The sequence below is a fragment of the Octopus bimaculoides genome, chromosome 10 (assembly GCF_001194135.2).
Source record: "Octopus bimaculoides isolate UCB-OBI-ISO-001 chromosome 10, ASM119413v2, whole genome shotgun sequence".
Taxonomy (NCBI): Eukaryota; Metazoa; Mollusca; class Cephalopoda; order Octopoda; family Octopodidae; genus Octopus; species Octopus bimaculoides.
The window spans coordinates 49,820,528-49,843,237 of NC_068990.1; the positions used below are offsets into that span (position 1 = coordinate 49,820,528).

Genomic DNA, 22,710 nt, shown 5'->3' on the forward strand with positions numbered 1-22,710 from the left:
CACACACACACACACACGCACACACACATACACATTCTCATTTTTATATATATAGATTATATCTGTGCACCTTCCACACACAAAACTATTTTCTCTGTTAACCCTCCTCTGATTTTGCTGCACCTCTTATGTGTCCACAGCTTACACCAAGTACATCTCATGGAATTTCAACCTACGCCTTTTCTACAGATCGAGCAGGGCCATCTACCTGATGGGATTTGTGATTTGTCTGCTTTCCTACTTACTAAGACTTTGGTTTTTGCTAGGTTAATTCTAAGGCTCTTCGATTCTAGACCTTGCTTCCACACCTGAGACTTCTCCAGTTCTGGTAGTGATTCAGCTATAAGAACAAGGTCATCAGGATAGAGGAGCTCCCAGGGAAGCCTGTCTTAAATTCCTCTGTTATTGCCTGAAGGACTATGATGAACAAGAGGGGCCTGAGGACTGATACTTGGTGAACCCCTACTTGTACTCTGTATTCTTCACTATACTCATTGCCAACCTTCACCTTACTGACAGCATCCCTGTATATGGCTTGTACAGTTCTCACCAACTACTCATCTATCCCTAGTTTCAGTGTTGGCCACCAGATAAGGGATTGAGGAACCCTATCAAAAGCTTTCTTCATATCAACAAAAGCCAAGTACAGAAATTTGTCTTTGGCTATGTATTTCTCCTGCTGCTGCCTTACCAGAAATATAACACATCAGGAGTGCTTCTCCCTGGCACAAAACCAAACTGCATCTCATTTAGACTAACTCTCTTACCTAATTAGTTGGGCTATGACCCTCTCCGTGACTTTCATCACCTGATCCAACAATTTGATACCTCTAATTATTTCTATCTAAACCATCACCTTTACCTTTGTAGCAGTTGACTATGATGCTGCTATACCAGTAATTGGGTATGAATCCTTCATGTACCACCTGGTTAACTGTATGGGTGACTAGACCATAACACACACTGCCAGATATTTTAAGCATCTGATGGGTTGGAGCCTTTCCCTGTCTTCATATCCTTAATTGTTTTATCTATCAAAGTACTGTTAATTCAGATAGCTGGTCCTTCAGTTGGGTCAACTTTTGGCAGATTTCCTTCTCCCATTCATTCTCTTCATTTAGCAGCCTTTCATAGTAATGTTTCCAAGCCACTTTCTTTGCAGTATCATTAAATGCAAGTGAACCATCATCCATATGGGCATATTTCTCTCCTATGACGTTGCAATTTTCTCTCATACACTGTCTTGCAATTCGAAACACTTCAAGTCTCTGGTACTCATGTCACAGAACATTGGCCAACTTCTCTTCTACTTCCCCTTTGGCTAAGTATACCTCTCTCCTAGCTTCCCTTCTGGCTATCTGATACAGTTCTCTGCTACTCTCACATTTCCAATCCTTCTAGGCCTGTTTCTTTTCTCTAATGACCCTGGCAACTACACTGTTCCACCATGTCACCTTAGGTCAAGAGGGAACTTTGCACCAGCCACAGATCTAGTCAGCAGCCCTCAACAAGTTGTCCCATAGGAACCTCCAGTTGTCCTCCATTTTATATGTCATTATATCCTCTTCTAGTCAAATACTTCAAGTAACATGTGTCTAAATTTTTGTCCATTCAGAGGATGCTTAAGCTTCCAGATCTTTCTTTTCCACACTGGTTGTCTTCTGGGCAGCCATTTAGCCCTGATCCTGAAGTCGCTAACAACTAACCTATGTTGGCAGGTGCATTCTTCACCAGGGAAAGTTTTGGCATTTATAAACAGCCATCATACCTGTTTCCTGATGAGAATGTAATCAATCTGACTACTGTGCCCACCGGACTGGTAGGTAAATAGGTGACTGACAGGTTTCCTGAAGTTAGTATTGCAGATCATAAGGTCGCTTTACTTCCAAATACATATGAAGAAAGTTACACTGCAATATTCTCTAAACTGAAAGAACTAGAGCCTTTGCTAGATTCTATCTCCATCATAATAGATTTCAAAACTGCTTCAAGAAATGCAATAACATGATTATTCCCTTGATCAAGCATATCAGGATGCTTGTTTGGGACAAATCATATGGAGAAAGATTACCAACAAGGGTTTAAGAGAAAGATATGTTAACAGAGAAAATGTTTGAATGTTAATCAAAATTATGACCTGCACAGCATTTCTCTGTACAGATGATGTCATAGCAGGATTTCAAGCTGTGAGTTGGAAAATTAGGATGAAGATCTTGACATTATTTTCGATTATTTTGAAGATAATTATATTGGCTGCCTATTGGCAAACAACCATAGAAGAAAACCTAAATTTCCAATATCATTGTGGCATGTTTTTAGCAGGCTTTAGGTGGATCTCCCATGAACAAAAAGTGCTGTAGAAGGGTAGCACACTCCTTTTCAAGGCAGTCTGTCTTGTAGTCACCCAACAGTTTGGCTCCTAACAGAGGTTTAAAGAAGGGAAGAGAGCCTACAAAGGACAAAATATTTTGGAAATTGTTCAGGATAACCTGTACAAAAGAAGAGGAAATATGTGAACTTAGAAAGAAGGATTAAAAGCATTGTTGAATCAAGAGAAGATTTAGAAATTACAGATTATCTTAGACACCTTGCCTACAACATTACTTTTTGAATTTTTATTCATTCTAGAATTAATTTTTTCAATTTTAAATGTTGTGAATTTTTAGTTCTTTCTACAATAAAATGTGTTCGTTTTTGATAATGTTTTATTTACCTGTTGTGAAGGTGTTATTATTAGTACAAAAAAAATTGTAGATATCTAGTGTATTTTCATCTTTATCAACTTTGCTCAAAGCGTCTTTAAAAAAAACAGCTTGAAGTTCGCTCAAACTGACATCGCTTAGTGGGCATTGCTTAAAATGCACATAATTTCAACTTCTCTCAGCTTGACATTGCTCAACTTGACTTCGCTCAAACAACTGGACAGGCAAAGTCCCAGCTAGGCTGAGGGTGACATGGTGGTGGAACAAGGAGGTAGACTGCTATAAAAGCAGAGAGACAAGCCTGAAAAGACTGGGAAAATGGTGGAAGCAGATAATTTTATCAGGTAGCCAGAAGGGCAGCTAGGTGTCGAGTTTACATAGCAAAAGGAATAGCAGAAGGTAAGAGATTTGTTAATGTTCTACAGCGTTAGGTGTTCAGGATTGCAAAGCAGTGTATCAGAGAGAATAGAGATGTGGATGAGAATTGTGTGTGAATGCATACTAGTATGTTTGCATGTAGTGACTCAGAGAAGAAAGATGCATGGAAGTGTTACTATGAAAGGTTACTAAGTGTGGAAAATGCATGGCAGAAAAAGAGTCTTTCAAGTAAAGAAGCAGCTGAGGGACCAGCCATCAGAGTTGACAGCAGTGTAATAGATAAAGCAATTAAGGATATGAAGACAGGGAAAGCCCCTGGACCATCAGGTATCACTACTGAGATGATTAAAATATCTGGCGGTGTAGAATACAGCCTAACCACTCATAGTTAATCAGCTTAAATTAAGAATTGGATTAAACTAGATGAGAAATAATTTGGTTTTGTACCTGAGAAGAGTACCTCAGATGCCACCTTCCTAGTGACAGCTGCAGGAAAAGTATTTGGCCAAAAGTAAGCCATTGTACTTGGCTTTTGTTGACCTAGAGAAAGCTTTTGACAGTCCCTCATTCTCTTATCTGGCAGTCTCTAAGAAAGTTAGGAGTAGAGGAGTGGCTTGTTAGAGCTGTACAAGCCATGTACAGTGGTGCTGTCAGTAGGATGAAAGTCAGCCATGAATACAGTAATGGATTTAATATTCAAGTAGGGATCCACCAGGGATCAGTTCTCAGTCTACTATTATTTATCATAGTCCTCCATGCCGTAACAGAGGAATTCAAAACAGGATGTCCGTGGGAACAACTATTGGAGAAGAAATTTCAGGTTTGGAAGCAAAACCTGGAATCAAATGGCCTTAAAGTTAATCTAGTGAAGACAAAAGTTGTTGTTAGCAAGGAAGCAGATAAGACTCTGTTGCTTTCAAGGAAATGGCCCTGCTCAATATGTAGAAAAGCAGTTGGAAGTAATTCCATTTGCTGCACCCAGTGTAAGCTATGGACACATAAGAGGTGTAGTGGAATCACAGGTAGATTAACAGATAAAATTGTCTTCATATGTGGCAAATGCGCAGGAATAATAAGCACTAAGGACACACAGGAATTAGACTCTCTCAAATGCCCAGGAGGCTCTCTTGAGGTTGTGGATAGTTACCTAGGTGACCAAATTAGCAATGATAGAGGATACTGTAAGTATTGTCTGGAATAAGAATAGGATAGAGGAAGTTCAGAGAACTTTTACCTCTGTTGGCAACAAAGGGACTCTCTCTCAGGGTGAAAGGTAGATAGTATGATGCTTGTGTATGAATGGCTATAGTGAGACCTGGACTCTGAATGCAGAGAACATGTGTAAACTAGAGAGGAACGAAGGGAATATATTCTGTTGGATGTGCAACATCAGTGTGCATGTACAGCAAAGTGAAAATATATTGAGAGAAAAGTTGGGCATAAGAGGAATCAGATGCAGCATGCAAGAAAGACTAAGTTGGTTTTGATATGTGATATATATGAATGAAGACAGCTGTATAAAGAAGTGCTGATCACAAAGTGGATGGCACCTGTGGAAGAGAGAGACCCAGGAAGACATGGGATGAAGTGGTGAGGATTAATCTCAAGATGTTGGGCCTCACATAGGAGATGACAATGGACTAAGATGTCTGGCAATATTAAGTTCTTGAGAAAACCTGCCCACTTCAGTGAAACTGAGTTCTAGAAGTACTGTGGTCTCCACTCACATGTAACAACAATAAAACTTTTTCCACACCCTACCCCAACAAACGAAAGTACATATCTCCTCTTTCTCACATTTCCTCTTTTCATGTACTATGATTATGCTTATCTCTTGCTCCTCTATCCTGTTGGTCCCCACCCCAGATTTTACCAGTCACTGCATATACTCCACCCCAACATGCCTTGCATTCATGTGAAGTCTCTACTCGCTACTGATGCACCTTGGCAATACCCTACCATTTATATTCTGATCCTGTATCTCGAGGGCATGCCCTTCTAATTTGCCATCATTTCTCTACCAACCCATTTTTATTCTGATCCTTGTACCTTGTGAGCATGCCCTGGTGCTTCACCACCATCTCTCTTCTGCTCTCTTCCATTCTCCCTCTATCTCTTGCTCTCTTCCTCTTGCTCTATCCTTTGGAGTGGTTAACCATGTATCTCGTCTATAGCAACACACCCATTACTGGCCTCAATCTTGATCATCCTTTGTATCTCTTCTACAGTAAGACATCTGTTTCTGTCTCTCTGTTATCCTCTAACCTTTCATCCTCTGGCACAAGATAACCTCCAGTGCCTCATCCCTTCTCAAGTGATCTTTGTATTGCAAGTTACTTGGTGACCCTGCTAGTGCCAGTGCCACATAAAAAGCATCCAGTCCACACTGTAAAGTGGTTGGCATTTAGAAGGGCATCCAACTAAAAAACCATGCCAAAACTGATCTCATCTGTGTTTGTGCCATGTAAAAAGCACTCAGTCCATTCTGCGAAGTGGTTGGTGTTAGGAAGAGCATCCAGCTGTAAAAACCATGCCAAAACAGACAGCAAAGTATAGGGCAGTCTTCTGCCTAGCCAGCTCCTGTGAGACTGCCCAAACCATGCCTGCATGGAAAGCACATTTAAATGATAATGATATTTTGTTACCTTACAGAAATGCAATTTTAAATTCTCATCTGAGCTAGAACTCAATGAGTAACCACTCATCATTTTAACAGCCACTTTTCTATGCTTGTATGGGTCAAACAGAATTCGTTCAGTCAGATTTTCTACAGCCAGATGCCCTTCCCGTTGCTGACCCTCACCTGCTTCCAAGCAAGGTGTTATTTCTCATTGGCTAGACATGTTTTCTCAGGAGACTAGAAACAAGCAACATCACTTGTATGACTTATGCTCATTTACAACCATCATGTAATAATTAGTCAAGGGTACACCCAAATACACGTGTGTGTGTGTGTATATATACACACACATATACATTTACTCATATACAATAGGTTTCTTTCAGGTTTTGTCTACCAGAGCCACTGACAAGGCTTTGGTCAGACTGGGGCTACAATAGATGATATTTCCCCAAGGTGTCATGCTGTAGGACTGAACTTAAAACCACATGGTTGGGAAGCAAGCTTTTTAACCACACAGACATGTCTGCATCTAATAAATCCTTAATTATAAACAGGGTCTTCACTAAAGCCCCAATATTTCTTTAAGACCACAGAATTAATTATCACTTTTAAGATTGAGGATTTTTAAGGTGAAGAGAATATATTGGCATGATTATTTTTTATCCTCTAGAATATTAAAGTTCTCTAAACTACTTTCTGCTTGGAAATGAAACCAGCTTTTTACCTAATTAACTATTCTAACACAAATGCTGTTTTGTTTTGTGTATCTTTTGAATATAACTTTCTACAAACTTAATAACTGATCTATCTGAGGAGTCATTTTCAAATGACCTAGTGCTCTATCCCAGAGAGTGATGTGTCTTTATAGCTCAAAAAAAAGAAAACTTGGAAAGAAAATATTTTTCTTGTTGAGACTTGATATTTGAGAACATACTCGCTAATGACAAAGGAATATGTCCCTCACTAAACACTTCGAAAATTAAACTATACACTAGTTATTTAAAATCACTTTAGTGCTAAGGAGATATTTACAACTTAGATCATTCACTGAAAATTTATTTTTTCTTTATAGTACCCCTCCACCATCTCCCCCCTCTCTCTCCTCTCTTTCTCTCTCTCCTCTCTTTCTCTCTCTCCTCTCTTTCTCTCTCTCCTCTCTCTCTCTCCCCTCTCTTTCTTTCTCCTCTCTTTCTCTTCCCTCTCTTTCTCTCCTATCTTTCTCTCCCCCCCCTCACTCTCTTTTATTTGTTAGAAACAAAGTTGAAGAGCCTCTTTGTGGTCTGTCAATCAAATTCCTGTAAATCATGCCTTACCATCTTCAGAAAGGGCATATTATATTATGTGGACATTTTCTTTTTTTTTTTTTTTTAGATGGCAGCCTTACAATCTCCATTCTATGGTGACAAGATGAATTTGTATTCTCTGTGTAAGAAAATAGAACAGTGTGATTATCCACCTCTACCTTCAGATATCTATTCCCAAGAGGTAAACCATTTGTTTTCTTGACACTTCTTATATGACAGATTGTTTGTTTGCTGTTATCATTAGTTAATCCTTGATCCTCTAAAAAAGATGTTTACTACTACTACCAAAAATAGTAGTCAGAGAGGTAATAGACATAACTGATATGCTTTTAGGGCCTCATTTTTGCTCAGATGGGCAGATCTTCTCAAGCACAGCATATATTACCAGTTATCTTAGTCGCTGTGAGGTTCAGCATCCAGGAGTCGTTTTTAATGCTTTTCTCCTACATATTCCTGCGTCTCCCTCTTCTACAGGTTACACACACACACGCATACATACATACATACATACATACATACATACATACATGTACATGATCAGACTTCAAAGAAGCTGGTGTTGGTCTGCATTAGCAAGACTTCTATAATGTGGTAACCATCAATGAAAACAGTGAACTTGCCTTGAGTGGAAAATCCAACATCTGAGACAGAGTCTTCCATTAGGGAAAATTTGTAAAGGAGAGAAATAAATGAGAGAGAGAGAGAGAGAGCAAGGTTTTACAACCTCTAAGTTTTTTAACTTAGAGAATGTAAAACTTTTCTGTCTCTCATTTCCTTCCTTTCAAATTTTCCCTGAAGAATGACTCTGTTGGATTTTCCACTCCTTATGGCAAGTTCACTGTAGTTTTTTATCGATTTTATACACACACACGTGTGTGTGTGTGTATATTATCTTTTACTTGTTTCAGTCATTTGACTGCAGCTGTGCTGGGTCACCGCCTTGAAGAGTTTCTAGTTAAATGAATTGATCCCAGGATTTAGTTTGTAAAACCTGGTGCTTATTCTATTGTTCTCTTTTGCTGAACCACTTAGTTACGGGGACATAAACACACTAGCACAGGTTGTCAAGTAGTGGTGGGGGGCAAAGACATACACGCATACGCATTCATACATATATACAAAGTGCTTCTTTCAGTTTCTGTCTATCAAATCTGCTCACAAGGATTTGGTTGGCCTGAGGCTATAAGAGGAGACACTTGCCCAAAGTGCCACGCAGTAAGGCTGAACCGTGAACCATGTGGTTGGGAAGCAGACTTCTTACAATACGGCCATGCCAAAGAATAAGATTCTTATATTCTTACGTTAATCCTATACAATAGTGGAGTTCCTCATGTTTATCCAGCCTTGGAAGATATCTTGCTGTAGAGTGGTATGTGGTAGCCTATAACAATATAGGAGCTTTTAAATGCATGTTATGAGGTTATTACCCAGATTATTATTGTGGAGGTGCAATGACCCAATGGTTAGGGCAGCGGACTTGTGGTCATAGGATCGCGGTTTCGATTCCCAGACCGGGCGTTTTGAGTGTTTATTGTGCGAAAACGCCTAAAGCTCCACGAGGCTCCAGCAGGGAATGGTGGCAAACCCTGCTGTACTCTTCCACCACAACTTTCTCTCACTCTTACTTCCTGTTTCTGTTATGCCTGTAATTCAAAGGGTCAGCTTTGTCACACTGTGTCACACTGAATATCCCCGGGAACTATGTTAAGGGTACATGTGTCTGTGGAGTGCTCAGCCACTTGCATGTTAATTTCATGAGCAGGCTGTTCCATTGATCAGATCAACTGGAACCCTCAACGTCGTAAGCGACGGAGTGCCAACAACCCAGGTTATACTATATATATGCACATACTCATACATACATCCATATACATACACATGCACATGTATGTATATATATGGTGGGCATCTTTCAGTTTCCATCCAATCAAAAGACTTTGGTCAGCTTGAGGTTAAAGTAGAAGACACTTGCCCAATGTGCCATGCAGTCGGACTGAACCTGAAACCTTATGATTAAGAAGCTAACTTCTTAACCACCCAGGTATGCCTGTGTCGATGTTTAGGAAATACAATTTAGATTGTTTTCTTTCATTTTTTATTTGTTTATTTTATTTTTTATTCTCTTATTCTCGTCAGCTTCGTAGGCTTGTTGAGATGTGTATCAACCCTAACCCGGAACAGCGTCCTGATATAAACTATGTATACAATAAAGCCAAAACAATGCATGCATACAGCTGTGAATCTCAACAACAGCAGCAACTACAGCAATTGCAAGAACAACAGCACCAGCAATTGCAAGAACAACAACAGCAGCAGCTGCAATTACAGCAACAGGCTCAGCTACAGCTATCACCTCACCAGTTTCTACAGCAGCAGCAACAACAACAACAAATGCAGCAATTAACACAACAGCACTTAATGCAACCTCAACAACAGTAACTACAGCAGCAGTAATCAAGCTCAACTATCCATTGTAGAATATCCAGCAGCTTGTTTGTTGATGTTGTTGGATGATGGTCATGATTGTAGACCATTCTCCCAGCATGTGATATCTCCAATAATAATAATAACTGGAGATCTCACTAACTAACATTCCATCTACCACTGATGAGACATCATTTGGCTATTTGACCTTCTTGAATTACCATCTTATCTTTTGTTGCATGTATATTTAGTTTATGAAAACTTTTTTCCTCTTATGTCTTTATAATGTCTCTAGTGCTTTTTTTACATTCTGAGTTCAAATCCCCTTCTGAGTCAGCTTTGTCTTTCATCATTCCAGGGTCAATTAAGTACACCAGTTAAATACTAGAGACAGTTTACCCCTTTACCATTTAATCAAATGTAGTGCTTTTTTATTCACATTAGTTTGAATTAATCATGTATTATCTTGTAACTTCAAGATTTTGATGATGTTATTTTTTTAATTTTTAGAATGACATTTGCAAGGTAGGAGTGAGTGGCTGATCTGGCCAGTTTGGACATAAAACAGGCAGAATATTTGAGCCAGATATGGCCAGTTTAAATGCTAATGAGTTAATCAACTGCACCATACCCACCACCACTATCCAAATTTCTGGCCTAGAAAGTGAACTGGCAGAATTGTTAGTCTTGTACAAAGTGCCTTATGGTATTTCTTCTGACTCATATTTTGAGTGCAAATACCACCGAGGTCAATTTTGTGGTTGACAAACTAAAGTACCAGTCGAGTATTAGGATCTATATAATTGACTAACACCTTCACCACCTACATTTCAGGCCTTTTATCTCAACTCCTTTTACATTCTAAGTTCAAATCCCATTTAGGTCAACTTTACCTTTCATCCATTTGCAGTTGGTTGAAATAATGTACCAGCCAAGTATTGGGGTTGATGTAATCAACTAATTCCCTTTCACAGGCCTTGTATTATTACCTTCTTCATTATTATCATTATTAAGGCAGCAAGTTGACAGAATCATTTGTGCATCAGACAAAAGGCTTTCTAGCATTTCTTCTGGCTTTATGACTTGAATTCAAATTCCACTGAGGTTGATTTTGCATTTCATTGTTTCAGGGTCAATAGAATAAGCACCTGTCTATAACTGGGGTTAATGTAATTGACTGCCCTCTATCCACCAAAATTTCATGCTTTGTTTCTATATTAGAAAGGATTATTCTTAAGATGACTAGCTGGCAGAATCATCAGACAAAATGCTTAGTGGCATTTCTTCCAGCTGTTTACCTTATAATTTCAAATTCTACCAGCTTTGCCTTTCATCCTTTGAGGATTGATAAAATAATGTACCTGTTGAGCACTGGGGTCTCTGTAATCACCTATCCTCTCTATTCAAAACTGTTGGTCGTATACCAAAATTCGAAACCATTCTTGTTATAAAGGTGGTGGAGGGAATGGCAAGTCAGTGGATTGTGGTATAAAATGCCTTATAATATCTACTTATGTCCCTTTACATTCAGGTTTCAATTTTCACCTCAGTAAAATTTATTTTCCTTTCATCCTAAGAAAAAAAGTATTAGTCATGCACTGAGGTAGATCCTGTACTGTTCCTTCCTGCAAAATGTGTGGCTTTTTGCCTATTTTAGAAACTTTTTTTTTTTAGTATCGGATGGACAAAAGTAGTAGTTGTTGGTATTTAGTTATATCTTGAATTCAGATTCTTCTAAGGTTAACTGATCTTTCCTTGTCTTTATAGTTGATAATTTAGATACTTGTTATGTACTGGGATCACTTCATTCAATTAGTTTCTCTCTTTGCAGACTTGCTACTTTTTGACTGCATCACCTCTCAAAAAAAAAAAAAAAAAAAAAAAAAAATGGGGCTCCATTCCAGTTGATAAACTTTTTTACATCAATGCATCTAAAACCTGCTAAACTATGCCTTCTTTCACATACCACAACTACACTCACCAACAAAACTACAGCCCCCACATTTTCACTTTTCAACTGTATCTTCTTTACATTATTTACATTATTTACATTTGATGGATATTCGTCCTCATCTTGTTTGTTGTTAACACAACGTTTCGGCTGATATACCCTCAGCTGATATATAATGTAAATAATGTAAATAATTCCTCATCTCTTAAATATAGAACTGTATCTTCTTTCTCTTCTACTATTCCACTGCTGTTACAATAGCTTCTGTACCTCTGCATTTAATGAATATGTACTATCTGCTTGACCCTTTAGCATTCAAACCAGCGATATCTAGGGTCCAAATATTCTACTTGTTTTACTGTTCAAATTAGCCAGATCTGGCCTCCTTACCCTACAATATCATTCTAAAAATAATCAATCACATCATGGAAATCTCAAAGCTACAAGATAAAGCATGATTAATTCAAAACAATGTGAATAAATAAGCATTACATTTGACAGTAATCTGAATGCTGAAGGGTTAAAGCCATTCATCCTACTCACCTTCACTTCCCACACACTTCTCTGTTTCACCCTCCCTAAATTCTTCTGCATGCTCTCTCTTTTTCTATCATTTTTTTTTTCATCTTTTTTTAGCATTCGAGAAATTTTCCAACTGAACATTAACCATATTTGAGTGACTCCTAACATCCTGTTGAATATGTCTACACCAAAAGCCCAGTATTAAAATGATTTTATTACAAAAGAGCAATGAATGAGAGAAGGGATTAGTTGTTTCTCCACTTTCATTAGAAAATTCCATGCTTCTTCAAAATGAATGTAAACAAGATTAATATAATTTGAGATGCCATGCATTTCAGGTCTGGTTGGCTGATGCAGTACTATGTTGTACAAGGAGTTAAGAGTTAATACTGCTAATTATTAACATGCTAAAGTTTTTTCTTCCCTCTGACCCCGTATCTTGCACTTATATTCTTTTCTCCCTCCTCCAGCAAGCCAGCCATTAACATTATTATTAAATATATTTGATTAACACTGCCAGTTATTGATATTAATACCACCTTCTTGGCTATAGTTGATCTCTCTTCACTCAGTGCTGATGGTATTGACTCTTTATTTTATCAACTATTGTAGGATGAAAGACAAAATGTGCTTTAGCAGGATTTGTAGTTTGACATGAACTTTTATTTTTCCTGAAAAATAATGTCTCCCATATTCAATTCTGTATGTCTCATGTAATTTAGTTCAAGTGCAATGCAAAAATTTAAGTGGTTACACAATAATGAAAGCAAACCCAGTTCAACATGGTGGGTCTTTATATCTCTAAATCCCTTCTCTTGAAAGGCCAAGATTTTGGGGAGACAATTCACCACATTTAGCAATTTAAATACCAGGATGATGATAAACATTAAGTAATCATTGTCATACCATGACAATTCCTACTGAGGATAGCTCTTTGTTCACTTCTATGGAAGAGCTTTGATGGAGCAGATATTGCCAATAGTCGTGACTGTTCTTTCTTGACACCTTCAAAATGCACATCACTCCCCATAGTTTCAACTTGTACAGAGATGATAGCTTAACAATCTCATACAAAATGAATGGCTTTTCCATAGATGGCTTCTACTATAACGATAGTTAATTTTTAGGTCAGAATACATAGAGAACAACACCCTTCCAACACACCAAAGAAGAACTAGCAAGAAGGTAACTTAGTTTAATCCACCATTCAACTTAAATGTTACTAGCAGTGTAAGCAAGAACCTTCTAGCTCAGGTGAAATTTCCTTCTAAGTTAAATACAACAAACTTTTCAACATCCATAATGTTATGCTCAGCTATTTCTGCTTAGATATTATTTGCCACTACAACTGAAAATATACACTTACATTGTGCCACCACCCTCCAATCTAAACAGCCAACTTGTAACTCCTGAAATCCCTCTCTCTGCTTCCCAGAACTCTTTTCTTTAAAAGTGATGATGTATCAAGCTTCTGTAACACTTTTTAGACAGTATAGAAAGAAATTACATAGGAGTCATTGTGAAACTCTCAAGAGCTGTTATCTCCAGCATCTACACTTATTCAGGGAAAAATTCACAGCTTTGTCCAAATTTATCTGGAAACTCAATGTCCAAAGACTGGAATGCCCTCCAGTAACAAGAAGCACCATTGATAAAGCCACCTGCAAAACTGTAAGCTTTGCCTGACAGAAAAATTTACAGGTATCAAAACAGCCAATGATATCACTTAACTGAAGTTCAGAAGTATTATTTAAATACTTTGGAGGAAATTTCTTCCGAGCAGTTTTCATGTGCCTAAAAATCCAAGACCTTCATATAAACAAATGTCATGGTCTTGTTGCTCCCTGATGACTACCGATCAAAACTATGTGGTTTCGCTTACACTATAGCAATCCAGCCAGCAATATTTCTTACCTATCACATATTTGTTCACATGACCAATTGCACCTGTACCTTTCATATATAAAATTTCAAGTACCACTGGAGTGAATCAACTAATTTCATCTAGGTACACTCACACACACATACATGGGCACAGATTTTACACTTCCTATTACTTTTTTTTCCTCTGTACATCACTAAATAGGAAATATAAACTAACATGTGAACTCAACAGATTAAAAGAAACTTTCCCCGAGGTAAGTAAGTGTGAGAAATTTTGACATTGCTGCCTAACGCCCACACACTTTTACTATTATTATAGCCTAATTATGAAACCCATGACAAGCTGTTCATACAAACTACCAGTGTTTGAAGGTAGCCTTGCTTTACAGTATTTACTATCACTTCCACTATGTCCTAAATATTTAAATCCTTAAAGGCTGAACAGTGCTTTTAATTCATTTTTCTATTCCAAGTATAAATATCTGTAAAATCATCATATTTCTCACTTTCCCCAATCTTATAAAAACTGGCTTTTTGGTAAGGAATGGCCACAACTCAATGTTAATTTTTGATAGAAAAGATGTATGTGTATGCGTGCACGTTCACACATGCAAAAGTACAAATTTTATATGAAAGTATCAAGAAAATGCTTATAGATATATATTTTTAAATTGTATGAGCAACAGCTGTCTCATGTTCATGTTTTACATTTCATTTCTGGCATCCATGAAAATATACCAAACATCATAACCCTTTTGATACCAACCAGCCTGAGACTACCCCTGGTTCTATGTTACATATTTTCTGTTTTAAACTGATCTAAATTAAAACCTTCCATTAAAATTTTATGTTCCAAACACCATATGACTGTTATTTTACTAAATTCTTCATTATTTTCAAATTGACAGAATTGAAGGCAGTAAATTTTCATAGAAATATGGTAATAAAAGGGTTAAACCTATACAAGGAAGTTATACAAAGAACTGTCCTCATGAAATTGCATTGTTATTTAAACCAGCCATATCCAGCCCAAAAGTTTTACCTGTTTTATGTCAAACTAGCCAGATTCAGCTTCTGGTAACTACCATATAATGTCATTTTAAAAATAAACAATCACATCAAAATCTCAAAGCTACAAGACAATGCATGATTAATTTAAAACTGTGTGAATAAATAAGCATTATGTTTCAGAGAAAGCTGAATGTTATAAGATTAAGTAATATATATTGATGTTGAATGCTGTCAGCATGATGTAACCAGTTATATTAACTTTATATTTCTTTCTTAAATGTTTTTACCAAATATGTGTGGCTTTATCATTCTTGTTGACTCAATATTTATTACAATTGATATATACTGAATTTTTTTCCTTTTACCTTTGTAGCTGTTGTTATACTATTTAATGTACTACCAACCAATAAGAGTGGTAGTATTGTTATATTTGAATCCGTCCAGTCTGCTTGCCAGAAGAAAAATTATGGAAAAAAAAATTATATTTTGTAATTTTCAATACTTTTTATGGACTTCTAGTCTGTATCTTCTGAATATTAAACTTTTTCTACCTTTCTTTGAAAATAAGGAAGAAGACAAACAAAAAAATAATGGCTGTGAGAAAAAAATTGTCCACTTGTTGTATGCACTTGTTACTTCTGCAAATGAACTTAACAGTATATTAACTCTAATTTTAAATTCTATATTTGTTGTTGTTTAGCCCCAGGCCTGTCTTTATCCATGGTGGACCTATGATCAAAAGTATTCCAGTTTTCTTTTTTTTCTTTCCAGGATTGCATTAAACATGTTCTTAATGCTTTTAAAATGAAGTGTGATTGGTTCTTGTTGCAATCAAGGAGAGATGATATATAAAAAAATAATCTACCAGTAATTCATTGGGATTGATTCCCTTGACAATATCTCTTCTTTTATATAAAAACTTTGGCTGTCTATTGAAAAGGTTGCAAGATGCAACGAAAATTTTAGGAAAATAAAAATAAATAAGTGGAAATTTTACCGGTGAGTGTGTTAAATTATAAGGCACAAAAAGAAAATGACTCTCCCCAGACACAATAGAACTTTGGCTGTGTTTTATACATTATCGAAAGAAATCTATGCTACTTATGTTATTAACTGTTTCTAGGACATTAAGTTTATAGAAATGCTTTTCTCAGATGAAACTTTACACTATCCCTCTACATTTTGTGTTCAATACCACCAGAGTCAAGTATCTTTTTCACTCAATCGATTTGAATTTTTAAAAAAATTGTATTATACTTTTAATTTGGTTGAGTTTAATAAGTATGATGATGATGTGACTCGCAAATTGTTGGGTTACATGGGCACCACTAAAGACCTGATTTCATGTAGAATATCTAGGGTAAATAAACTTGAAGCTCTTCCCCATCATCCGTCTCTGAGCTATACCACAAGGAAGTGAGCCAATGAGGGCTTCCTAAGTGGCGGTGACCAAATCTTCAAATATTTGTAGTGTGTTAAATAAGGAGAGGACACAGTAAATAGCAAAGCAGTCCTAGATATCACCGAAAAAGACAAGATGATCTAAACTGGAATACCTTTGATCACAGGTCTTTTGATCGGGATGGAGAGGGTTCTATAAACAACAATGACTAAGCCACAATAAGCTGAACTCAACTCTTGGGGTTATTCATCAGTTTTATAGCCACTGTTGCCTTGAAGTAAGAGAGTTGCTGTCAGCCTATGGTGCCTGTTTACAGTTTGGTGATAAATTAAGCCACTTGGGAGGAGTTAAATGTTTTGACCACTAATACAATACAGTATCATTTGCAGAATATGAATGGCTCAATTGGCTGGCTTTTCAGTTACCCTATCACTCCAGCTATTTGTACTCCACATGTGATTATACTGACATCCTAAAAGCATTGACTCTCTTATGCTCCCTTTTCCTCCTCTCACCTTGCCTCCCATGATTCTCCTCCTCTTTATTCATTTAACTCATCTTCACATCTTAAATTCCTCCATATTTTCCTGCTGCATCTGGTTCTTCAGAAATTTTTTTATAATTGATGCCTCTGTATTTTTATCCTAAAAAGGAGCAGAAAATGACAAATAGTTGTCTTAGACTTAAAAAGTTTTACAGTGTACAAGTTTCTCTCCTCTATGTTCTGAGTTCAAATCCTTCAGTGGTAGGGTGGAGCCTATAAAATGATTGCCTGTAATATCTGTCTGGAAATGTCAAGTCAAATCTAACTTCTGGTTGTGTTATAGATTGTATAAAAATAAACAAAGCTTTTACAACAAACGAATGCCTTTTTCTGGAGTTTTATAAAATTGGTCCTTCTCTTGACTACTTGACAACCAAGATTGACGAATACAGATTACCATGTTTTTTTTTTTCTTTTTTTTTTTGTCACCCTTTAGCTTCTGAGAATCAATTTCAAGTGCCTATACTTATGTTTATTAAGACACAGTTCAAGAACTGGCTGTCAGAGCATAGAACAAAATGATTTGTAATATTCATTCTGGCTTTGTGTGCCCTGACTTCAAATCTCACTTCATACCTTCAGCAGAATGAATAAAATAAAAATACCAGTCCAAAGTAGTGGAAATGTGAGAGCATTGGGTGATATGTTTTGTGGTATTTGTTCCAGCTCTTTGCATTCTGAGTTCTTGGATGACAGGCAAGATCCACAGTCTTGTTTAGTACAATGACCTAGTTTTTTAGTGCCTTTAACAGAGTTCCCTCTATTGCAAATATTCAAGTATTCAGGTCAGGTCTCCAGTTTGAGGATGACTTCTTTCCTTCCTTTCTACCAATCTCAGAGGTTCTTAAAAATCAATGGTACTGTCCTCCCCTTACTGATTAATAAATAAAAAAATAATGGTATGTAACACCATGTCTCATAGTTTCAAGTGAAACCTGAATTTATTAAACAGGAGGAATTAAATAAACTCAGTTAATGACTCACTTGTCAAATCAACAGCTCCGCAGCTGCTACTCAGCATAACAGGCTGATCTTCCCCTTGGTTACCTATTGAGAGCCAGTGGAACTGGCTCTAAATTTGAGGGTTAATTGTTTTGGTCATGGACATTGTGGAGTGCCAAAGATCATTCACACAATGCTGACATTTCAGCTAGTTTTTCTACTCAGCACTCTCTGTCAATAATACACAAGTCATTTCAATAATCCGAACCTTTGCAACAAAAAGTAAATTTAAGTGCCAGGTGAAGCTCTTTTCACGACATTTACCCTACTGATATTCTTAAGAAAAGTTAGGAATTGTTCAGTGTCCTGTATCTCTCTACCCCACCTTCAAAAAATACAGAGACTTTGTACCTAGTCAAAAATCTATGAAATAATGTATCTCTTTCAGATTTATTGAAAATTATCGTAATGGAAGTTTTTTTCTTTTGTAACCATCCTCTTGCTTATTTTGATGTTTTTTAATAATTTTGTTTTGTTGCATAAATGATAGCAAAACTAATTTAAATAAAACAATGATTTTCAAAATAATGCTTTTCATAGTGTTCTTCATTTTATTTATATATATATTTCTTTTTTTCCTCAAGAAATCAATAATTTAATATACCTTGTGTATAAGTTGACCCTCGTCCTTATGTATAGGTCAAAGCCTTATTCTTTTGCCAGACAATTAGTCCACCAGAACCCAATCTGTACACAAGAATGTATAATGTATGTAGGGGTGTCCAAAAAAATGTGTGACACACTTTAACATGATAAGTCACTTAATTTTAATTTGGGGGTGGGATTTAACTCAGTAGAAATACTGAAGGATACAAGACTAGGCTTTGAACAAAAACTTCTCTTAAAGTGCTAGTGAAAGTTTGAAAGTGCAAAGTTCAAAGACAATTTAGAAAGGAGTTTCAAGCAGATTCCTCTATGTGACTTACCGTCACATGAATTTCAGTTTGAAGCAGATGGAACTATTCAGAATAGCCATAAGAAATGTTTCAGAAGACTGTAGATACTGAGCCCCACAATGCAAGGAAGGGTACTAAAAACATATTTCCAGAGTTCAAGAAAATCTGTGTGTCGTATAAATCACATAGGAATTAAAAATGAGCTAGGAATTTCAAAATCAAGTATCTACATTTTGAAGCATTGTCATTGGAAATGTTACATTTCAAGAATAGTCCATGCTCTAATTTACATTGAGAACAGAGTTTTGTGAGTGGTACTTGACAAAATCTGTAGATGTACACTTTTCAACAAACACTGGTTGCACCAACTGGAGATCTGAAAATATGCATATTTTGGAGGAATATCATGGGGTTACTTAAAAGATTAAAAGTTTATGGTACAAAATTGGCAAGTGTTGACAAATTGAGGGCAGCCACTGAGCAAGAGTGTACACAAAATACCAAACGAAATGTTTCTTTATGTTTGTGATTCCATTGTTTCTTGTTATCAGCAGTGCCTGGACCAGAATGGTCATCAGTTTGAACACAGGCATTCAGAACAAAATTAAATTCTGTCAGTAGATTTTAATAAATGTCAAAATGAAATGTACTTTAATAAATACTGACTTTATAATTATTCAAAGTGTGTATACATTTTGGGGACACCCTGTGTATATAAATATATATACATATGTATGAAACTCTGTTTATGTGTATGTGTGTGTTTGTATGTATGTTAATGTGTATGAATAATAATATATATTCAGTTCAGTAACACACAGGAATAAATAATTTCAGTAATAATGCAATTAATAAATAACAAAATGTAATTAGATATTACGAGTAAGTTTTCAATGTCTTATATATATATATAATAAGCATAATATGTTTTAATGTCAAAAGTAATTGCCAGATGTGAGACAAAGTTTACTGTGATGTTGAGTTATGTAGAAGCAATAATCATTGCCTCTAGCTAAGATTTATGTCTTCTTGTCTCTAAGAAGGCTGGGTAACACAACATGCTTTCATTCAAAATGGCTCTTAAACAAGTTTACCTTGTTTTTTTTTTTAATTCTTTTCTTTTTTTTTAGTTAATTCTATTGTTTTTCTCTTTCTATTTTATTTTTACTGTTTTGTATCTATTTTTCTTATGCTGGCATTTGTAAATGGCTAGTCCTTTTGTTGCTGTTTTGTTGTTTATACCCAATTCACCTCTTATCTAACAAACACATGATCAAAGGGCTTGCCAGCTGCAATGATATTATCTTCATTTTCTTCTTTTTAAATACTGTATACCCCAGAATTATATCTTCCAATGCACCCTCCATTTCTTTTTCTTTTTTTTTAAAGAGAGCAAGGTGTTAATTGAGGGAGATTTGGGTGCTATGTCTAACAGTCAAGTGACCATGGAATGATCTCTCTAAACTTTTTTAGCTTTTGATTTGTATAAGGGATGAATTAACAGTCATTAAAATATTATCTAGAATGCCTTCGAGATCTTTGTATCCTGAGTTCAAATACTGTTAAGGCTAACTTGGATTTTTTTTATCTTAGGAGATGAATAAAGTACTAGTCAAAGATGAGAGATTGACAAAGTTGTTAGAATATTAGAAGGGAGGCATTGTAGTATCTATTTTGGGTGTTTGCTTTCTAAGTTCAAATCTCACTGATGACCTGTGTACAAAGGGGCCCCAATGCATTGTTTTGCCTAAAGGCCTATATTGTTGTTAAGATGACCCAGGAAGAAGGTTGTGGCTATTTGTCAATAACAGTCAAACAAGAATGATTGAGCTGTATTTTATTTTATTTACAACATGATACCATTTCTCTCTCTCTCTCTCTCTCTCTCTCTATATATATATATATATATATATATATATATATATATATATATATTCCACAGTGAAGCATAACTAGAACCCAATTTGACATAATGTATTACAAGTATTTATTTTTATACAGACAGCATCAAGCTATTGATGTTTACTGTAGGTGAAGGCATATTGCCTAATGGTTAAGGTGTTTGGCTTCTGCTCATAATTATGGATTCAATTTCTGTGCCAGGTGACATGTGCATTCCAGAACTTTTTCAAGAGAGACATTTGTTGATTTCAAAGAAGTACAAAACTCTAATCTCTTTCAAAGTGGGATTCTCTGACTTCAGTGCACTTGTTGTAGGACTCCAGCCATTTTGTGAAGGCTCCATGGAAGTCCTCCAAGATTAAGGTGTCCAGAAACCTTGTCAAAGCTTCCTTCATCATCTCAATGTCTAGAAAAACAACTACTCCTGAGGTTCTCCTTCAGCTTGGGGAATAACCAAAAGTTACAGGGAGCAAGATCTGGATTGTAGAGAGGGTGAGGGATAGTTCTGGTGCTCATTTCTGTCAAGTCATTGATTACCAGGATGAAATTGTGGACTGGTGCATTGACCTGGTGTAGGTGCCACCAACTGAAGTGGAAGAGCTCTGGCCTTTTGCAACAAAATCTGTTCCTGAACTCCCTCAAAATCTCCACAAAGTGCTCTTTGTTGACAGTGTGGCCAAAGGGAACCCAGTAGATGTAAATGATTCCCGTGTCAAAAGAGGGGATTATCATGTGCTTCCCAGTGGACTTGTTTTGTTTGGTTATCTTCAGTCTGTGGGAGCCAGGATGTTTCTATTGGGCGCTCTGTCACTTGGTCTTAGTAGGTTCAGTTTTCATCACTGATCACCAGAGACTCAAGTACTCTTGGGCTGGAGGTATTGAACTCAACCATCTCCTTGTTGTCACTAATGTATCTTTCCTTTTGTTCATCACTGAGCACCCTGAGAACAAACTTTGCTCATGTTCAGATCTTCATGAATAGTTCTGTGTACAGTTGTCAAACCATCTCCAATCTGTGCACTTATTGTCTCTCATCTCTGCTGTCCTTGAATCTCTTGTACAAGCAAAAAATAGATGCTCAGCACATACAAATTAATCCATTAGCAGTTTAGGGCATTTCATAAGTTTCCATAGTATTTTTGATCAGTTTAACAAAATACTTTATTGCATAGTGAGCTTCCAAATTGTCTGCATGTCTTGATTGCCAAGGTGTCCTTTCTTATGTTTTTTAATACAGTTAAAGTGATCAGAGATTTAGAGATGTCTTACTCAAAGCATTTGACGAAATAGAAGGGGATATAGCATCACACAATGTGAAAGACAATTGGAGGTTTCTACAGGACAACCTGCTGAGGGCCACCAACCAGATCTGTGGTTGGTGCAAAGTCCCCTCTCAACCCAAAGTAACATGGTGGTGGAACAATGTGGTTAACAGGGCTATTAGACAAAAGAAAGAGGCTTGGAAGGACTGGAAGAATGAAGGTAGCAGGGAATTGCATCAGACTGCCAGAAGCTAGGAGACAGGTTTATTTAGCCAGAGGGGAAACAAGTAAGAAAACATTTTCCAATGTTCTGAGCCATGAGGACCAAAGACTTGAAGTATTTCCTGTTGCAAGACAGTGTGTGAGAGAGAATCGTGATGTCATAGGAGAGAAATGTGTCCGCATGGATGATGGCTCACTTGCACTAAACAAGGCTGCAAAGGAAGAGGTTCGGAGACACCACTATGAAAGGCTGCTTCATAAAGAGAATGGATGGGAGGAAGAGAGTCATCCGCATGTCGACCCACAGAGGAACCAGCTATCCTAATTGACAGTACCTTAGTAGATAAAGCGATCAAGAGTATGAAGACAGGGAAAGCACCTGGCCCATCAAAATATCTGGCAGTGTTGGCTACAGCCTAGTCACCCGTATAGTTAATCAGGTGATACACAATGGAGTCATACCCAATGACTGGTGTAGCAGCACCATAGTCAACTGCTACAAAGGTAAAGGTGACGCTTTAGATACAAATAATTACAGAGGTTTCAAGTTGTTGGATCAGGTAATGAAAGTCACAGAGAGGGTCATAGCCCAACTAATTAGGGAGAGAGTCAGCCTAGATGAGATGCAGTATGGGTTTGTGCCAGGGAAAAGCACTACTGATGCCATATTTCTAGTAAGAC

General features: G+C 36.8%; 2 protein-coding genes across 7 annotated transcripts in view; one reads left to right on the top strand and one right to left on the bottom strand.

The window, feature by feature from the left end:
• LOC106881926 (serine/threonine-protein kinase Nek7) overlaps positions 1–18,275 on the top strand; it is a 55,776-nt gene extending 37,501 nt beyond the window's left edge. For all 5 annotated transcript variants that reach the window (XM_014932451.2, XM_014932453.2, XM_014932450.2 and 2 more), the window contains 2 exons: positions 7,075–7,188; positions 9,144–18,275. In XM_014932451.2, coding sequence (XP_014787937.1) covers positions 7,075–7,188; positions 9,144–9,446 — 417 coding nt within the window. In that variant the 3' untranslated portion in view covers positions 9,447–18,275. The remainder of the gene's footprint in view (positions 1–7,074; positions 7,189–9,143) is intronic.
• LOC106878624 (protein IWS1 homolog) overlaps positions 1–22,710 on the bottom strand; it is an 863,399-nt gene that overhangs the window by 253,023 nt on the left and 587,666 nt on the right. The window lies entirely within an intron of this gene.